This window comes from Plecotus auritus (genome assembly GCF_963455305.1).
Source record: "Plecotus auritus genome assembly, chromosome: 5".
Lineage (NCBI taxonomy): Eukaryota > Metazoa > Chordata > Mammalia > Chiroptera > Vespertilionidae > Plecotus > Plecotus auritus.
The window spans coordinates 177,299,781-177,317,015 of NC_137776.1; the positions used below are offsets into that span (position 1 = coordinate 177,299,781).

Sequence of the window (17,235 nt, forward strand, 5' to 3'; positions counted from 1 at the left end):
AGAGGTATGGGAAGGCGGGGATGGCTAGGTCAGTGAGCACACTGGCTAACAAGGGACACTGAGAGGACAGCAGGGTTGGCAGCAGCAAAGAGACTGAGCAGACTCAGGGGCGGTGCAGAGCAAGACTGGAAGGAGGGCCACTAAAGGTAGAGTGAGACAGTAGAAGTCAACCCACTAAATGCCGGGACTATGAACTGGATTTTACATTTTCCTTCATACCTCCAGGACTGAGAAAAATGTCTGGAACCCAAGAGGCTTTCATTTTGCTAAGCAGATGAATGAATAAGGCTTTGCAAGAATCCAGGAAAAGCAAATAAAAAGTCAATGAAGGCAGTAAGGAAGGAACACGGCGAGAGACATGTCAGAGAGTTGGCACCTATTTGGAAAGAACAAGGAAGAGGAGCACTCAGCCATGCTCAGTGCGTCCCACTTTGGTGACTTTGCAGGCATGGGTACCATTCACAGGGACTGGGAACACCGGAAGGGGAGTGATGGAGTGTAACACTGAGTTTGAGACATCCGTAGCAAACCTAGGTGAAGTTCAATTGGCACCTGAAACGCTTGGACCTGTGTTCAGAGAGAGCCATGCTAGTTAGAATCACAGCTGAGAGTGATTGACATTACCTTGATCGCTGAAACAGAAAGCCCTAAACAAGATGACTAGAGGGCATGTATAGAAGAAAAGCAGGCAGAAACTAGAAACTTGGACAATGCTGATGTTAACGGGAATGAAAGGAATCTGATACAGCCTTGCTAGCACAGTCTGGTGGGCAGGAGGAGAGGCAGAAAGGAGCTGTGCACTCCAATAGACCAAATGGTATTTAGATTAGTGTTTCAAACTCTATAACAATTGGCACTAACGGCCTATTAGAAGGTGTTCAATTTAAAATTTTCACACAGGAGCTTTAAATACACCCCCAAATTTGACAAAGGTAAAACACCCAAAAAACCTCTTCAATCTGATCTAAATACACCACCCAAGATAGTCCATAAACTGTGTACTGTATGTGCTCAGGGCTGGGTGATGACAAGGAGGAACTGTTAACAGAATGTAGGAGCCACATGGCCGTCCTGTCAAATTAGAAATTTGAGCAGATTTCTGTGGTCTATTTTGATCAAGATTCTCAATGTCAAACAAACAGGTTTTTCGATAACCAACTTGTTTCATTTTCGTAAGCACAATAGCACAGTGTGCAACAGTTAGCGAAGAAGCAGGTGGTCCTCGTCGACGTGAAATGAAGGGAACAGAAGAAGAGAAGTAGCACTTCCTTTAAGACATGCAAAGCATCATCACAGACGGATATGGCTTTAGATTTTCCCGCTGAGAGCTTATCTCCTGTGCAAAATAGGCAAGCCCCCCAACTCCCACCCCATTTTGCTCTAGTACCAATTTAAGCTCTCTCCCGAGGAGGGAAAAGCTTGGGGTTCATATCTACAAATCAATGGCACTCACAAAAGCCCAGATAAGTCCTTTAAAAGAACTGCTATCTAATTGGTACAGCCATGCAGAAAGCAATCTGTCATCAGTCATAGCTTTGACCAAGCATTTCTACATTACGGGTTCTATGCTAAGAAACTAAGTCAAAATGCAGATAAAACCTTATGCATAAAGATGTTCACTGAAATGCTACTTATATTAGTGAAAAAGTATAAACAACCTAAATGTCCTAGAGCCACGGTTTGCCGCTCTGTTGACTAATGAGTTTGCCGACCACTGTCCTAGAGTAACAGAAAAATGGTTAAGTTGTGATATATCCAAACAGTGGAATGACAGGTAGCAAACTGAAAATTATTCTTATTGAGAATAAAAACATGTTGAAATCCCCATGCCATAATATTAAGTGACATATAATAACAAAATTATATATAAAACACATGTCAACTAAGTACATTTATACAAAATAAATATTCATAAAATAAAGACCAGGAGGAAGAGCAGTAAAATGCTAACTGGTTGAATTTAGAATAATGGAATTGTGGATAATTTTTATTTTCCTCTTTACACTTCTATATATTTTTATACCATATTTTCTACAATAAAAAAATCTAATACTGTTGTAGTAGTTTAGAATAAACATCATTTTGAAAGGCAAATCATTTCCCTTCCCTTGTTCAAACTCTTGAGGACCTTTTTCCTCCTGCCTCTTGGAATTTCGCTCCCTCACCCATAAAAACTGACAATCTCCATGCAGAGAGGACAAACACTGGGAACAAGGGCCCAGGGAAAGGGTCTAATCAGTGATCGGCAAACTGCGGCTCACGAGCCACGGTTTGCCGCTCTGTTGACTAATGAGTTTGCCAACCACTGACCTAGACTCTCGAATCCAATAATTACAGGCTGTTATTGTTCCTTGTGATTAAGCCCCTATCCAGTGGTCGGCAAACTCATTAGTCAACAGAGCGGCAAACAGCGGCTCGTGAGCCGCAGTTTGCCGACCACTGGTCTAAATGGACCACTCAGCTCCGTGCCCCTGAGAGGGCACTGTGTACCAAGCGCTGCTTCCACACGCTCCCACGTGGAGAGCTGTGAATCCACACACTGTGTCTTTTCAAAACAAAACGGCCAAGTAGGGAGATGTAGGGAGGAAAGGCGCCAACTTACCTCCATTAAACTTAAATGGATTCCTATGAGGTAGGGCATGGGAGCACTGTGAAGAGAAACAGAGACACACAGCTGCTTTAATGTCTGTTGCTTCCGACAGAAAATTACAGATGGTTCACTATTTGGAGAAAAACTGTTTTAATAAACGTATGCACAGTTACATTTCCTTTCACAACAAAAATCCTAATGTGACATTTTGTTCCCAAGCCTAGAAACTTCAGAAGAATTTCAAAATGCAGGCAGCACTGGAAGCCGCACAGGTGGCAGGAAGAACCGACTCTGGCGTTAATCCCTGAAATAGCAGCTAGGCAACTGCCTGGTCTCAGTTGCCTCATCTTTAAAATGGGATCTTAGAAGCAAACTGGTAGAGGCTGCTATCAGAATGAGAGAAAATATACATCGAGTGATTAGTACAGTTCCTGGTACAAATGGGAACTATTATTGCCACAATTATAATAGGAAAAGCAGTTAACAAGGTTGAATATAGAATGATTTTTTATTTGCTATTTCCTTCTGCCATCAAGAGATGTGATCTAACTGTCCACTCTGATTTGAAAAAGCACATAGATACCAACCAGTAAGCACCTCCTCCCCAGCTGCACACAGACCACTGGATGACACTACAATTCACAAAGCCCCTTCCAATGACTTCATTCACAGGGCGATGGGCTCCTAAGTTGGAGACTGAGCAGGAGACCAGAACCCAATTCCAAAAGTTTGAAAGCCTGGGCATCATGGATTGACTTTCTTTGGTTTCAGGATTCTGTGTACCCCTCTCCCCTTACTCCCCGCCCCGCCATTATCATTTATGACGTTACTTACCAATGACAAATGTTCTGAGCATTATATAAGGAAGCTCAAATTTATCTTCCTAATCCACACAATAACCATACAAGGTAGGTATTATCTCCATTTTACAAATGAGGAGACAGGTCCAGAGAGTTTAAACCACTTATCTAATGCCACAGAGCAAAGTAAATGGAAAACCTAGAATTTGACTTCAAAGTGTCTTCCTCTGTGCCATACAGATTTTGTAATACCAAACCTAAAATCCCCAGGCCCACCTCCTACACGACCTTTTTCTTGGGGGTAGGGGATAGAGGTCAAGGAGTAGGGAGGGAAGGAGCGACTGGCAATTTTTCTATATGTCTCTCCAGTGTGATTCATATATATGTGATACATCCTGTGAAAGGTGCAAAGGGTATTTTATGAGCCTGGAGATAAGATATCTGGCTCACTGAGGTGACCAGGTACCTTTCCTCTGGGGCAGCTGGGAGAGTGGGGAGACCTGCAGGCTGGCTTTTTTGGAGACAGGGTTGGGGAAACAAGGAGTGGTAAGAAATGAGAAAGGAGAGGTTTGCTTCCAATTTAATACTAAGGAGTTCAGGCTTTTATCGTGAAGCAATGGATAGGCAATGAAGGTTCTAAAACATCAGTTGTGCATTTTAAAATTGCTCAAACATTTAAAAATAAGAAAGGGCACAATTCCCTCATTACCATTTGACAAATAAAATTCTTCAAGCAAAAATCGTTCCCCAGAATATAAAATGTCCTCCTTACTATGATCTCAGCAGTAATATATCTTGGGAGCCTGTAAAACAGACTTGAATATTAGCAGCATAGTTTGGGAACTATTCTCCTAGAAGACTTTTGTATTTGACAATAGCTGAAGAAAGAATTACACACACAACTGCAGTGAAAGTGGGGTTGTCTTTTTTCTTTCTTCCTCTTCTCTCTTTTAAAAATAGGTATCTGCTGTGCACATTCAGCTTCTCTTCGCTTCCAAGGGCAAGGAAATGCCCTGCGATATTTTCCCCCCTTAAACTGTAAACCATTAGTTTAGCTGCCAGCTACACAAATGCTCAAACTTCCCAGTGTGCCTGGCTCTGCTGTCCAAGTTTTTTTCCAGTGTACACTGAAATGAATGTGTTTCTAATTAAGTAGCTTCAGGAAAAGGACAGCTTCAATGTCAAAAATACAAAGTCTGAACCCTGGCAGGAAGTCTTAGGACTACAAATGTCTCATCTAGTGGAACCTTGCCTAATATAATGAAAGGAAGCAGGGAGAGTGCAGAATTCCAGAAAAATGGCCACTTGTTAATGTGTCCAGAGCAGAGCCTAACACACAGAAGGGAGAAAAAAAATCCATAATGTTTAATCAAACCTTATCAACTTTTCTAGCTCCTACATTTGATAATGCAATTGACCAATGACCCTGAGTTTTAATTAGCATTTCTAAACTGGAATTCCAATCAATGAATTAATACACAGAAAAAAACATTCCAACAATTGTGAGAAAGTGGTGAAAATAAATACGTACAGCAAAAGACTCAATTCAACACAAACACAGGCTCTTATCTAAAAAAGAAATCTTTTCTAGAATTTTAAAGATGGCGGTTTTCATGCCATGCCCTTTTGTCCTGCAATAAAAAACAAGGATATCCCAAAAGAGAGGAAGGAGTCTTACAGAAAGGTCTACAGATGCAAGAAGGGACAAAGTGGACGCATTCCTCAGTATTGGTAAGTGGGCCTTTTTTAAAGCCCAATTATTTTCCAAGGAGTAACAATGGCCTATCATAGAAATGTAGTTTCTTAGCCAAGTATTGTTAGGGCTGCAACAGTTCTGTATTTAGAAAATATTTAAAACACATTTATTCTGTAATCATAGCAGCTCCATGTTTTATACGAATGCAAATTTAGACAAATACCTTTTACATTGTCGTCATTTGCTTATAAAGCCTCAAACACTTCCCTGAATCTACTGCATTTTTGCTCTGCAGATATACTAATTACAAATTCCAAGTGGGAAGAAGGGAAAGAACAAAAGAAAGAAAGATGAAAGAAAGAAAGAAAGAAAGAAAGAAAGAAAGAAAGAAAGAAAGAAAGAAAGAAAGAAAGGAAGAAAGAAAGAAAGAAACCCAGAATCTCCTTAATATCTCAAAGTAGTAAATATGTAATTAGGTAATTCTAGGTGTGTTCTGAAACAATTTCTATTCTCAATATACCTCAATAGTCATTGCTGCTACTGACTCGTTTTCTTTGAAACCTGTTTTCTATGGCTTCTTATTGCAGAGAGAAGTTTTTCTTGGGGAAAAAATCACTCACCCATTATCATGTCATCTTAACACAACTACTTTTATTTTTGTACTAGAGGCCCGGTGCATGAAATTTGTGCGGGGGAGGGGCGTGTCCCTCAGCCCAGCCTGCACCCTCTCCAATCTGGGACATACCTCTCACAATCCAGGACTGCTGGCTCCCAACTGCTCGCCTTCCTGATTGCCCCTGACCACTTCTGCCTGCCAGCCTGATCACCCTACCACTCCCCTGCCAGCCTGATTGATACCTAACTACTCCCCTACCAGCCTGTTTTCCCCTAACTGCCCTCCCCTGCAGGCCTGGTTACCCCTAACTGCCCTCCCCTGCAGGCTTGATCGCCCCCAACAGACCTCCTTTGCAGGCCTGGTCCCTCCCAACTGCCCTCCCCTGCTGGCCTGATCGCCCACAACTGCCCTCCCTTGCAGGCCTGGTTTCTCCCAACTGCCCTCCCCTGCTGGCCATCTTGTGGTGGATCTTGTGTCCACATGGGGGCAGGATCTTTGACCACATGGGGGCAGCCATCTTGTGTGTTGGAGTGATGGTCAATCTGCATATTACTCTTGTATTAGATAGGATAGAGGCCTGGTGCATGGGTGGGGTCCAGGTGGTTTGCCCTGAAGGGTGTCCCGGATCAGGGTGGGGGTTCCCTTGGTGTGTGGGGTGGCCTGGGCGAGGGGCCTATGGTGGTTTGCAGGCCGGCCACACCCCCCAGCAACCCAAGCAGAGGCCCTGAGATCTGGGATTTATTTATCTTCTACAATTGAAACTTTGTAGCCTGGAGTGGAGCCAAGCCTTCTGCTCACTCCATGGTGGCAGCCATTTCTGTTGGGATTTATGTATCCTCTATAATTGAAACTTTGTAGCCTTAAGCGGAGGCCAAAGCAGGCCAGGGCTGCAGAAGCTTGGCTTCCTCCATCGCCGCGGGCAATCCTAGCCTCCTGCTTTCTCCAGCTCCGTGGCTGCTGCCATTTCTGTTGGGCTTTATCTTCTATCATTGAAACTTTGTAGCCTTGAGTGGAGGCCTGGGCCGGCAAGGGCAGGCGGAAAGCTTGGCTTCCTCCATTGCCAGGGAAACCCAAGCCTCCCTCCTGCTCTCTGTGGCTGCAGCCATCTTGGTTGGGTTTATTTGCATATTCCCTCCTGATTGGCTGGTGGGTGTGACTGGTGGGCATGGCTGGTGGGTAAGCAGAGGTACGGTCAATTTGCATATTACTCTTTATTTTATACAATATTTGTGATTATTATTTTTAAAACTGTGTAATATTCCACGAAGTATAGATGTACATAATTTATTGAACTCTATTCCTACAATTATACAATTAAGTCTCTTCCATCTTTTCATTGTAAGTTACATTCAATGAAAACAAACAACTTCATGTGCACAAATCCCCAAACATGGAATCACTAAGTCAAAGGGCAGGACTGTTTGTTACATCTTTTGTTATATTTTGGCAGTGTGTTTTCTCAAACAGCAGTACCTGCCCCAGTGGAAATCTTCAGGACTGTTGCAGGGATTAGAGATAATCAATAAAGTGCCTACCATAGGAACAGCACATGGTAGGCTCAGTAAGTGACTATCATTATGTCCAAATGGGTTCTTTCTGAGCCTCTGGCATGGCTGGCACCTCTGGACCCATTCTCTTATTACCAAAAGAATGGTTTTCTGTTTCTGCCCAGTTCTGATGTGTAAGTGGCAAACCTTGGTGAGGATGGTTGAGACTCCATGATGAATGTAGGGTGCTAGACCTGCATCCTCTCTACACATGGGTTTCTTACTCCCAGCACACTCCCCTGTCACCTCTCTACTTACTGAGTTCAGTAGGGTTGCTAATCACTTTCTTCAGAGGGCAACATTTACTCTTTAAAGAAAAAAATCCTCACCTGAGGACATGCTTAGAGGGAGGAAGGAAGGGGAGGGGAGAGGAGAGAAACATTAATTGGTTGCCTTCTATATGCTCCCTGATTGGGGACTCAAACCCACAACCCAGGTTTGTACCCTGACCGGGAATCGAACAGGCAACCTCTCAGTGCATGGGACAATGCTCAACGAACTGAGCCACTCTGGCCAGGCATTTACTCTTGATTTTATGTACTACCAAGAAGGCAAAAACTACCAAGTAAACGGATTTATTACTTTCTTATCCTGTAGGATGACAAATTTCCAAAAGTACTTATCACTCTTTGGTATACATTAAAAGGAAAATAGAGCAAAATGAATTAAGCTATTCCTAAAAAAGCTCTTCACATTCAGAGTCCGACTCAATTGAATCATTTTCTGATTCAGAGCCATCAATGTCCACGTTTTCCCAAGGGTATCTCCGTAACAAATCATAATAAAACTTAATCTACTAAAAACTATCTTCCTTTATTAGGTCCCAGAAAGAACTTGTTTGTTGCTTTTCAAGAAAATATGAATGCAAATATTTTTTTCACTAATAGCAAAAAAACCCCACTGTATTCTCTGCTCTGGGATCTTTCAGCATTCACAGCAACTTCATATTTCAATGAAGAATCTGAGTGCAATTTTGCAGACATTTTAAACAACAGTTAGACACAACATATACAGAACCAATAACACACATCATTAAAGTGGTGATAATATTAACAATATGACCAGGTCCATGCATAGGCAAGCCATGACAATTGTGTCACAACAACTCTGTGGCTAACAGCGATTGTGGGATACCTCTATACACCTCTGAATAGCAGATTACGGTGTATCTGTACTAGGCCTTTGCTCTCTGGGAATTATTCCACTGACTTCATCAATTACATCCTGGAAAAGTAAAAGCCATTCTTTTTCCCTTCTCTCCTACAAAGGAAAGGGGTTCCATTGCTGGTGTCAAGCAGTGACAATATGATGACCTTTACCTGAAATGTATGTTCAGTTTGAATCCTCTTAATGGGAAAAGAACCTAATATTTATTGAGCTACTATAACCCAGCTGCTTCAATGCATTACTTATCCATAATTCTCAAGGCAAGTCTTCAAGGTAGCACTACTTTCCACATTTTCAGAATGGGAAACAGGCTCAGAAAGGTAAAGTAACTTGCCCAACATCACACAGCTAGCAAATAGTAGAGCCATATTCAAACTCAGGGCTGTCAGACTGAAAGCACATGCTGTGTTCAAGGTGCCCTGCAGCACACTCAGTACTTCAGCCAAAGGAAAGAAGGCAGGGCTTCTTACCAAGGGAGATATTCACCCAATCTTACGAACTCTAGGCGTGGAATATACACCATTTCTCTTCCAGGTAAGTCCTACAGCATGAGCTCATTCCTAGCAATGACCAGGCATGAATATGGATGCTGCAGACTTATTAATGGCGCTGCAGTCCCCGTACATTATTACGGCACTTTCACAATTTGTTTAATTCCTTTCCTCCAGATAACTTGAGTGCTCTTAATTATATTCCCTTGAGGTGAGCAGCAACTAATTGGAAAAGAGTCGGGTGAAATTTTAAAAAATTTTAAAAAAGAACACTGGCTGCTCAAATACATAAAATACAGCTTCCTGAGACAAGGAGGGGAGGGGACTGCAGGGCCATTAATAAGTCTGGGTAGAGGTAGGAGGGCCCAGGCCCCCAGGTGAGCAACACCTCTTCTACTTCAGAAAGCAACTAGTTTAGAGCTGCCCAGGGATTTGGAAGATCCACTGTTTTTCTTCTCATATAAATGCATAGTTAGCATTATAATTTACACATCATAGTACCCATCTTACTTCTGAGGCACACCACCTTCTTAACCAAATATCCTGATGGGCAAAGTGGATCCCACAAGGCTTTCCTCAGTTCACCATTTTCAAGGAAAGGAAAACTCTGAAACAGGTCTTACTTGTTTGAGAGTTTCTTTTCTTTTCTTTCTTTTTTTTTTGGAAAGAAACAGAAGTGTAAACACAGCTTGTCCAAGCATTTTAAATTCTGTTCTGAAATAACGAGGCCTGGCATTGTTAGAGAGGTTCAAGGACAAAAGAAAGGGAGAAAGAACAAGAATAAAGAGCATTCAACACATCGTGTTGGAGAACACAAATAACCACAGCTTTGGTCTCACTGAAAGTGACCAGAGAGATGGTCTACAGGCTACTATAACGGCCATTGTTGCACAGGGAGCCAGGGAGAGTAGCCACTGTTTACTGTGCCTTTGCCAGCACTAGGCTAACAGCATTTTCTCAGTGGATCCTCCAGGCAACAGCATGAGGGGATACTATTACTACCACCAATGTATAGAAAAAGCAATGAAGGCTGGGAAGCTAAACACTCATTCAGGTCACACAGCTAATAAACGACAAAACTGAGACTAGAACCCAAGTCTGTTTTCCTAAGATAAAGCTTATTATTTCCCAGACCAGCAATTGCCAGGCTGGGAAGGAGGAGTGAAAGGAGGTTAGAAGGCTTTCAAACCTGTTCCCTGAAGGCCGGCCAGCAGCTGTGCCAGTCCCAGCCCCTCTACACTCTGTCCGAACACCTCCCTCACCAAGGAACTTCTTGTTCTAAACCTGCCTTGGGTTCTTCGTGGGCCTCAGTCTCCTTCATCCCTTAAGTCCAACTGACCCCTCAAACCCCAGGCTCGGAGTGCCCAATGGTTGCTAACGCCCCACTTTTTACAGGCTTTCATCTGGGCTGTCCATTTGGCATAAGTTACATCTGATTTGTGTGATTATTTTAGATTGTCAGTCACAGGAGAAGTGGACGGGTTCCTGTTTCCATGTGCAGAGCAGGAAGAATAAGGACAGTGGGGCTGCAATATACGTGCTGAGCGCTCACCAAACACCAAGGGCTGTGCTGGGGGGCTTGAGCTAACTCATCTCATTTCATCCTCAAATTATCCAGCCTACACCCTCCATTTCACAGATTAAAAAAGGGATTCTTGGAAACTTGTGCATGGACACAGTTGATGGTGATTCCAGCCCAAATCCTTCTATTTCAAAGCCTCTTATGCTATTCTTGCTAAACTTCTTTTAACCACTATGTCACACTTAAGAAAAAAAATGGGCCTGGCCAGCGGGGCTCAGTGGTTGAGTGTCAACCTATGAACCAGGAGCTCACAGTTTGATTCTGGTCAATGATTTTCTTTCACCACTGATGTTTCTCTCTCTCTCTTCCTCTTCCTTCCTCTCTGAAATCATAGAAATATATTTAGAAAAAGAAAAAAATGGTTATTTGATGTTTATAGCTGAAAAATCAAATAGCAAGTGGACACTTCATAGCCAGGAGAAAACTACACTTGCCTTACTAGCTTTAATGAATTAATCAATACTCTTTTTTGTCCCAGACAGGATTTAAGGTAGTTTATATAAATATGTTCAATACAGCAATTAAAGTAGGAAAAGAAATAGGGGCAAAGGAAAAAAATGCAAGCTGGGGTGAGGTTAGCACTTCAACTGTGTGCTGTGAGGTTCTGCACACCTGCTGGGTGCCCACAGATCTGTCTCTGAGCACTCCAGCTGCCAAGCCAAAGAGGGAACTAGTATCATAACGTGATTCACGGTGTTCATAGAAGAAAACAGTCACTCAGGCGCTTGAATTTTTAAAAACAATGGGAGGGGAAAGAGAAAATTAACATCTTATGATGCATTTATTATGTGTTGTTTTCTATATGCTGGTCAGACAGCCAACGAATATTACTATGTGTCGGGCACCACGTGGTCTGAGGATAGAGAAGAGAAAAAGAGAGTTCTGGTTCCTGCCTATTTTACGGGTAACAGCAGACATTAAACAAGCACGTTACTGTATGTGTGTCCCTGCTGCGGGGACATTTATAGGTGTTGTGATCACCTCATTTCATCCTCGCAGCCATCTTGCAAACCTGATCTCCGTAATTCACAGAGGAACCTATGGCTCAAAGAGGTTACGTGACCTGACAAAGGTCACAGCTGGTGAGAGGCAGAAAACACGGCTTGGAAAGTAGAAGGGGTGCAAATGCCATGAGTTCATCAAGGTTTCTTCGGGGAAAAGGTGTTCAACTTTTTGCCTGTTTTCCAACTGGCCCTCCCCGATTTATGATCCACAGCAGAGGATGAGGATCCCTGAGAGGAAAGGAGCAAGTCTAGATTAGGAGAGGAGGCAGAGACTGCCTAGTTTTCACCTGCAATTTTGGCAGCCGAACCACAGGTCTCACCACAGTGGAGGAGCTGGGAGTGTGTGGAGTTGGGTACTGGAGATGGTTTGCTAATGTGAGCCATGTGTATATCAACTGGAGCTGATGGGTGAAGGGGGAGAGCAAGGACAATGCCCTCTGAGTGTGGTCCTATGGCTTTGTGGAGTAATAACTCTGGGGGTTGGAAGAGAGGTCTTTAGAGCTCCAGCCACTGAACTCAACTGAATGATCACTTGAGTTACAAAGATAACGCCTGGAAGAAAACCATAAGGTCAACATCAAAGCCTAGAGCAGCCCCTGCTTCTGTGCCTCCTTGGTCTACCCAGAAGGAGACAGACTTGCAAAACATCAGGAAGGGCTCCATGGCTAAGACCACTGGAGCAGGAGAAGTTAATCACAGAGGAAAGGTCAGGAGAAGGGGCCCTCGGTTGCCCCAGAGAGTTCAATGAGAACCATAACAGCTAGAGTCAGCTGCAAAAGGGAAGCCTCAGAATGTCAGCCACCAGCAGCCCACGAGACCCTTGTAGAAATGCAGGAATGAATGAAGTACAAAAGAAACAAGAAGAGAAAAAGAGAAAGAGATATATGGAAAAATAAAGAGAAAGTAACAAAAAAACGAAAAAAATGTAAAAGTTGAAAATGCAACTGGTGATAAGAAAAAAAAATGTTCTCTTTGTGTTCCAGGACTAAGGCATGCCACATGCCAAGATGCACAGCATCCAATTTCCTTCTTTGCCTCTCAGTCTGTTACTGTTTAAGGGGAAAACAAATCCAGTTGAGAGATGACTCTGAGCCTAGCCCTGTGCTTGTGCTTGGTGTACCCTCCCTTGTGCCCAAACTCAGAGGCAGGACACATCACAAAAGCCCTCCACTGCTGCAGCTTTTGTGAGGAGGGCATCACAAGGTCTGTGGATCCTGTTCTATTAGTGACCAGGAACATATCTAGACTGTCTTTGCTGCTGAGACCACACATCGTGCCTTAGAAGTTTCAGAGTTTTCTAAGTGTTGGGTTCAAGATAGGCTCCCAGTCAGAGAGGAGTGAGGAATTACATACGGAATGTGTCCCAAGAGATGGAAAACCAGGCTCAGGCTTGGTCATAAAAGCAGAGATCAGAGCCAGCTCTGTCCCATGGAGGCTAGTCAGAAACTGGGCCGGGGAGGCAGCCTGCTGCCCTGTCCCACATCAGGCAACAGCGGGGGGTCTGGAGGGTGGGACCAGCAGGGCAGGTCCTGATGCTTAGATGCAGCAGCAGAGGAGGTGGAGGGCCATCGGGTGGGTAGGCTGCAGACAACTGCCTTCCTTACCTGGGGAAGGGTCATTCCCATGGTAAAGGGACACCTTGCCAGTCTCAGCACCACTATGGGAATATCGCTGCTGAAGCTGGGGAAGAGTACTTGCCACAAAATGGAAATCTTTAACAAAACCTACATAACACAGCATTTGGTATAGATAAGAGAATGCCAGCCACTCCTGTCTACCTTATCTACTTCCATCCTACCCCAGGGTTGGGAATTTCAACTGGACTTTGCTGGGTCACATATGTATACACAAACATATACATACATAGTAATATATATTGACTATAAACACATATATAGTCATTAACAACAAAATAGTACCTACAATAGAGTACCTGTTTTGTGTCAGTAGTAATTACTATTCCTCCTTGACAGAAGAGAAAGCAGGCTCAGAGAGGTTCAGTGACCTCAAAGCTAATAAACAGGGAAGCCAGAACCACAGCCAAGTTTTGTTTCCACCACACCACACCACACCCCACCACACCACACTTCATTGAATTCTATTTCTGCCACCAAGAATATCAACAATCCCACTTACTTTAGCAATTTATTCCCTATGCAACATTTCACGGCATCAATGAAGGTAAAAATTGGAGTGGAGCCATCTGATTATCCAGATGTCACTTCACAGCTGTGTCGACTGATGCCCCATCACCCATGTAGACTGTGCACCCTGAGATCAGGCATATTTCAGATTGTTTGCTAAGAACCCTAGATGGAATACAGGATGGGACATGGGGGTTTGGTTCAGAATTCTACATGCACTACATATAAAGAACCTAGAACCAGAGTCTCTCTCACAGAGAATCGAAGTATGCCCACTATGAGTAGAAGAATGGCTTCCAGAGTCACCTGGAAATAAATGCCAGGAACTACAATGCATTTTACAAAGACAAATGCAAAATCCAAACCTTAATTGTGTGTAACTGATTTAACTTTTCGGTTCAACTATGCTCTCAGCAAGCATCAGAACTTAGTTACTAACTTGGCTCTTGACCTGGCTATTTCTTTGGGGAAACACGAGAACTTGTCCTGATCTGATGTGGAAATGTTTTATCACAAAGGTGTGTTAACAAGTGTCCAAAATAACCCAAATAAACAATTAAATTTGGGAAATGATTTGTGGTCCTTAATTAGTACTGCTTCTGAATAAATAAGGGAGAAAAGGGAATTTACATGGGAAATACCATATGGACCTTTTATTAGCAACATTTAATTAGCATATTGCCTGGTACATAGTAAGTGCTCTATAAATATTTGCTGAATGAATGAATAATTAATCAATGATAACATAAGTTTACATAATGCAAGTCATCAAGAAGCCTACAAGAATTTTTTCACAAAATCTTGGTGATGGGTACAACTTCTTTTCTAACACTTTGGAGTGTTTGTCAACAAAGCTTTAATATCAGGTGGCCTTGGATTGCAAGTTCAGGCTCTACCATTTCTTAGATGTTGACAGTGGGTATGTCATTAACCCCTCTGAGCATCAATTTCCAAATCTATACAATGGAGCTAATAATACTTGCCTTATACCTTGATTCTGAAGATTTGCAATAATGTTTATAAAGAGCTTGACACACACACTGGACTCAATAGATAGTGATTATTTTAATGAAAGGGAATGCTGATTCTCATCAGCAAGTTAATCCTTCTGTCCCAGAAGTGGGAAGGCTCTGACAACACTGGCCAAGGTCAGGGCTGCCATCAGCCAAGGTAGGGATCATTCTCATTTTTATTTTCAAAGTTAGAAGAATGGCACAGATCTAAAGTAGAAAGGAACTAGCAGCACATGTTTTTAAATATTCATAAGGGCTGGAAATGTCTTACTCCTTTCGTTTTCTCTGCCATCTGCTTTTGTTTCTTTTCTTTTCATTCTTATGCCACAGCTGCAAATGAAAACAACCATACAATAACTCAAGTTAAATAAAAAAAAATCAAAATAAAAACAATCTGAGGGGTAAAAAGAGAAGATGAATTATAAACTTTTTCCCTGAGCTCACAGACTACAGAAGCAAGAATAATGTTTAATGCAAGTTAAACCCTCTGGAAACCAAAATCCATGTCCCATGTTTGTAATAACCATGATAAGAGCAACCACCATTCACTAAATGGCTCCTATGTGCCACTTGATGACCAATATCTCTAATTCCTAAAGCCTTCCTTCAAAGTAGGTAAATTAAACCCATTTTACAGAAAAAATTGCAGATCAGAGGTGCAAAATACATTTTTAATGGTTACACAGCTAATAAGAGATGAAACTGAGATGCGAATCAGGTCTGTCTAAATCCAAAGCCCAGGTGCTTTCTCTACCACCCTCTTCAGAAATGGGAAGAGACTTAAAAAAATTAAGTTGGGAAATATTTAGGGAAGACCATTTGTGCTAAATCGATTTATTCAGATAATTAAAATCCGTGATTATAGCTCTAATTAAAGTTAACTCAGATAACTGGTTGTTGTATTTGTGAATATGCAATTAAAGTCTTCCACATAATTGCAGGTTTTCAGCATCATACTTTCCATTTACTCACTGCATCCCAGAGCTTTGCTCTACTGGCCTCTGTTCTACCAAAGGCTGCATGACAGCTCTTGGGGTCTCTGAGCTCAAGGACCATGACCTATGCTACCAACAGCAGGGTCTGGGCTCAGCCTCTTTTAACAAGTCTTTGTCCTGAAGTCAATGAACACCTCATCTTCAAGTACACTGTAAAAAGCTCTTACAGCCTACACTACACTGTTGTCCTGAAAACTCCTAGCAGCATGTACCTGAAGAAAAACTGGCAGCAGTGGTCCTCATGTGTTAATTACACTTGCGAAGTCTATTATGCATAGAAAGGGCACCTGCTGGCAGTGAAAATGACTAGAATCTGCCCTTCCTGTGCAGTGAGTAAATTGAGAGTTCATTTCTACAGGAGATAATAGTTTTCAGATTCCATTTCGTGTATCCCCTGCATGGGGACGTACTTAACATTTAAATCATCTGCAGAGGAACAAACCTCCTTCAAATTTACATGTTCCATGCTCCTAGCACTTTACTTAAAATGATAGTTATCCCTGCTGACTCTTACCACCAAGGATTAAACTCAATGTGGTGAAAGTCACTGAGCACAATAGAGTCAAGTTATTAGCATTGACTCAAATTTCATGATATTTGTAGTTTCTGACCAAATCAGTGGTAGCAGGCTGAAGGTGATCAAATCAAGCCTTGAATGGAGGACCTGTTTTTCTCTTGGGGTCATTTACTTCATCATTTTTACATCCTGCAGTTAATCAACAGATACCAATCCCCACCGGCCTGTAATCATCCTTTGGTCAAATGTCAAATAGTCCTTTCATGAAAACAAGAGACCAGGAGACCAAGTTCACACAAACAGAAACTTCCAAGATGGAACCTAATCACAAAACTCACTCAAGCTCAGAAAAATACAGGCCTTAACTGTGAGTTTTAGAAGTGGAAGTTTGGGTTGACAGGGCTTAGCCACTTCCTTGACAAGCCTTCTCTTCTAAGTTAGACTTGCCAGGGTCATTGCTCTCAGCCAGGCTGGTGACCCAGTTCTCCATGGAGCTAGAGTTAGATGGGAATTGAAAAGAGGATCTCAGATCAGCTTCCACAGGAAGGAGTCAAACAGCTAATAAATCCTCTAAGCAAATAAGAAAGGAGGGCTAGGACCTGAGATGGCAGCTGGAAAAAACTGGCTAGAATACACACTGATTTTTTTTTAAGTAAAACTTTCCAATTATAAAACCACACTTTCTTCATAGAAATATATGAAAATATGAAAAATAAAATAAAAATCATGCAGAATTCTTCCCCCTCCTCCCCATTATGAATCACTGTTAACATTTTGGTGTATTTCCTTCTAGATTTCTGCCCGTGTGTGTGTGTGTATGTGTACACACATTTAATTTTTATGTTATATATACACCATGATTTTGTTTGTTTTTATAAAAATGGAATCATACAGTATATAATACCTACATTCGGGCAAGTTACTAACCTCTTGTGGTCTTGGTTTACCAGCCTGTGAGCCAATAACTTACGGGTTTCTATCACCGATGCAAAGGAGATGGCCCAGTGACTGGGGCATAGGATACATTCACCACTGGCAGCTACTGTGATCATTGATGTTACTGACAGAGCATT

The 17,235-nt window shown here is 42.4% G+C and overlaps 1 protein-coding gene across 2 annotated transcripts in view; it reads right to left on the reverse strand.

Annotated features, from left to right (window-relative positions):
* DENND1A (DENN domain containing 1A) overlaps positions 1-17,235 on the reverse strand; it is a 479,039-nt gene that overhangs the window by 190,120 nt on the left and 271,684 nt on the right. For both annotated transcript variants that reach the window (XM_080668038.1, XM_080668037.1), the window contains exon 11: positions 2,603-2,648. In XM_080668038.1, coding sequence (XP_080524164.1) covers positions 2,603-2,648 — 46 coding nt within the window. The remainder of the gene's footprint in view (positions 1-2,602; positions 2,649-17,235) is intronic.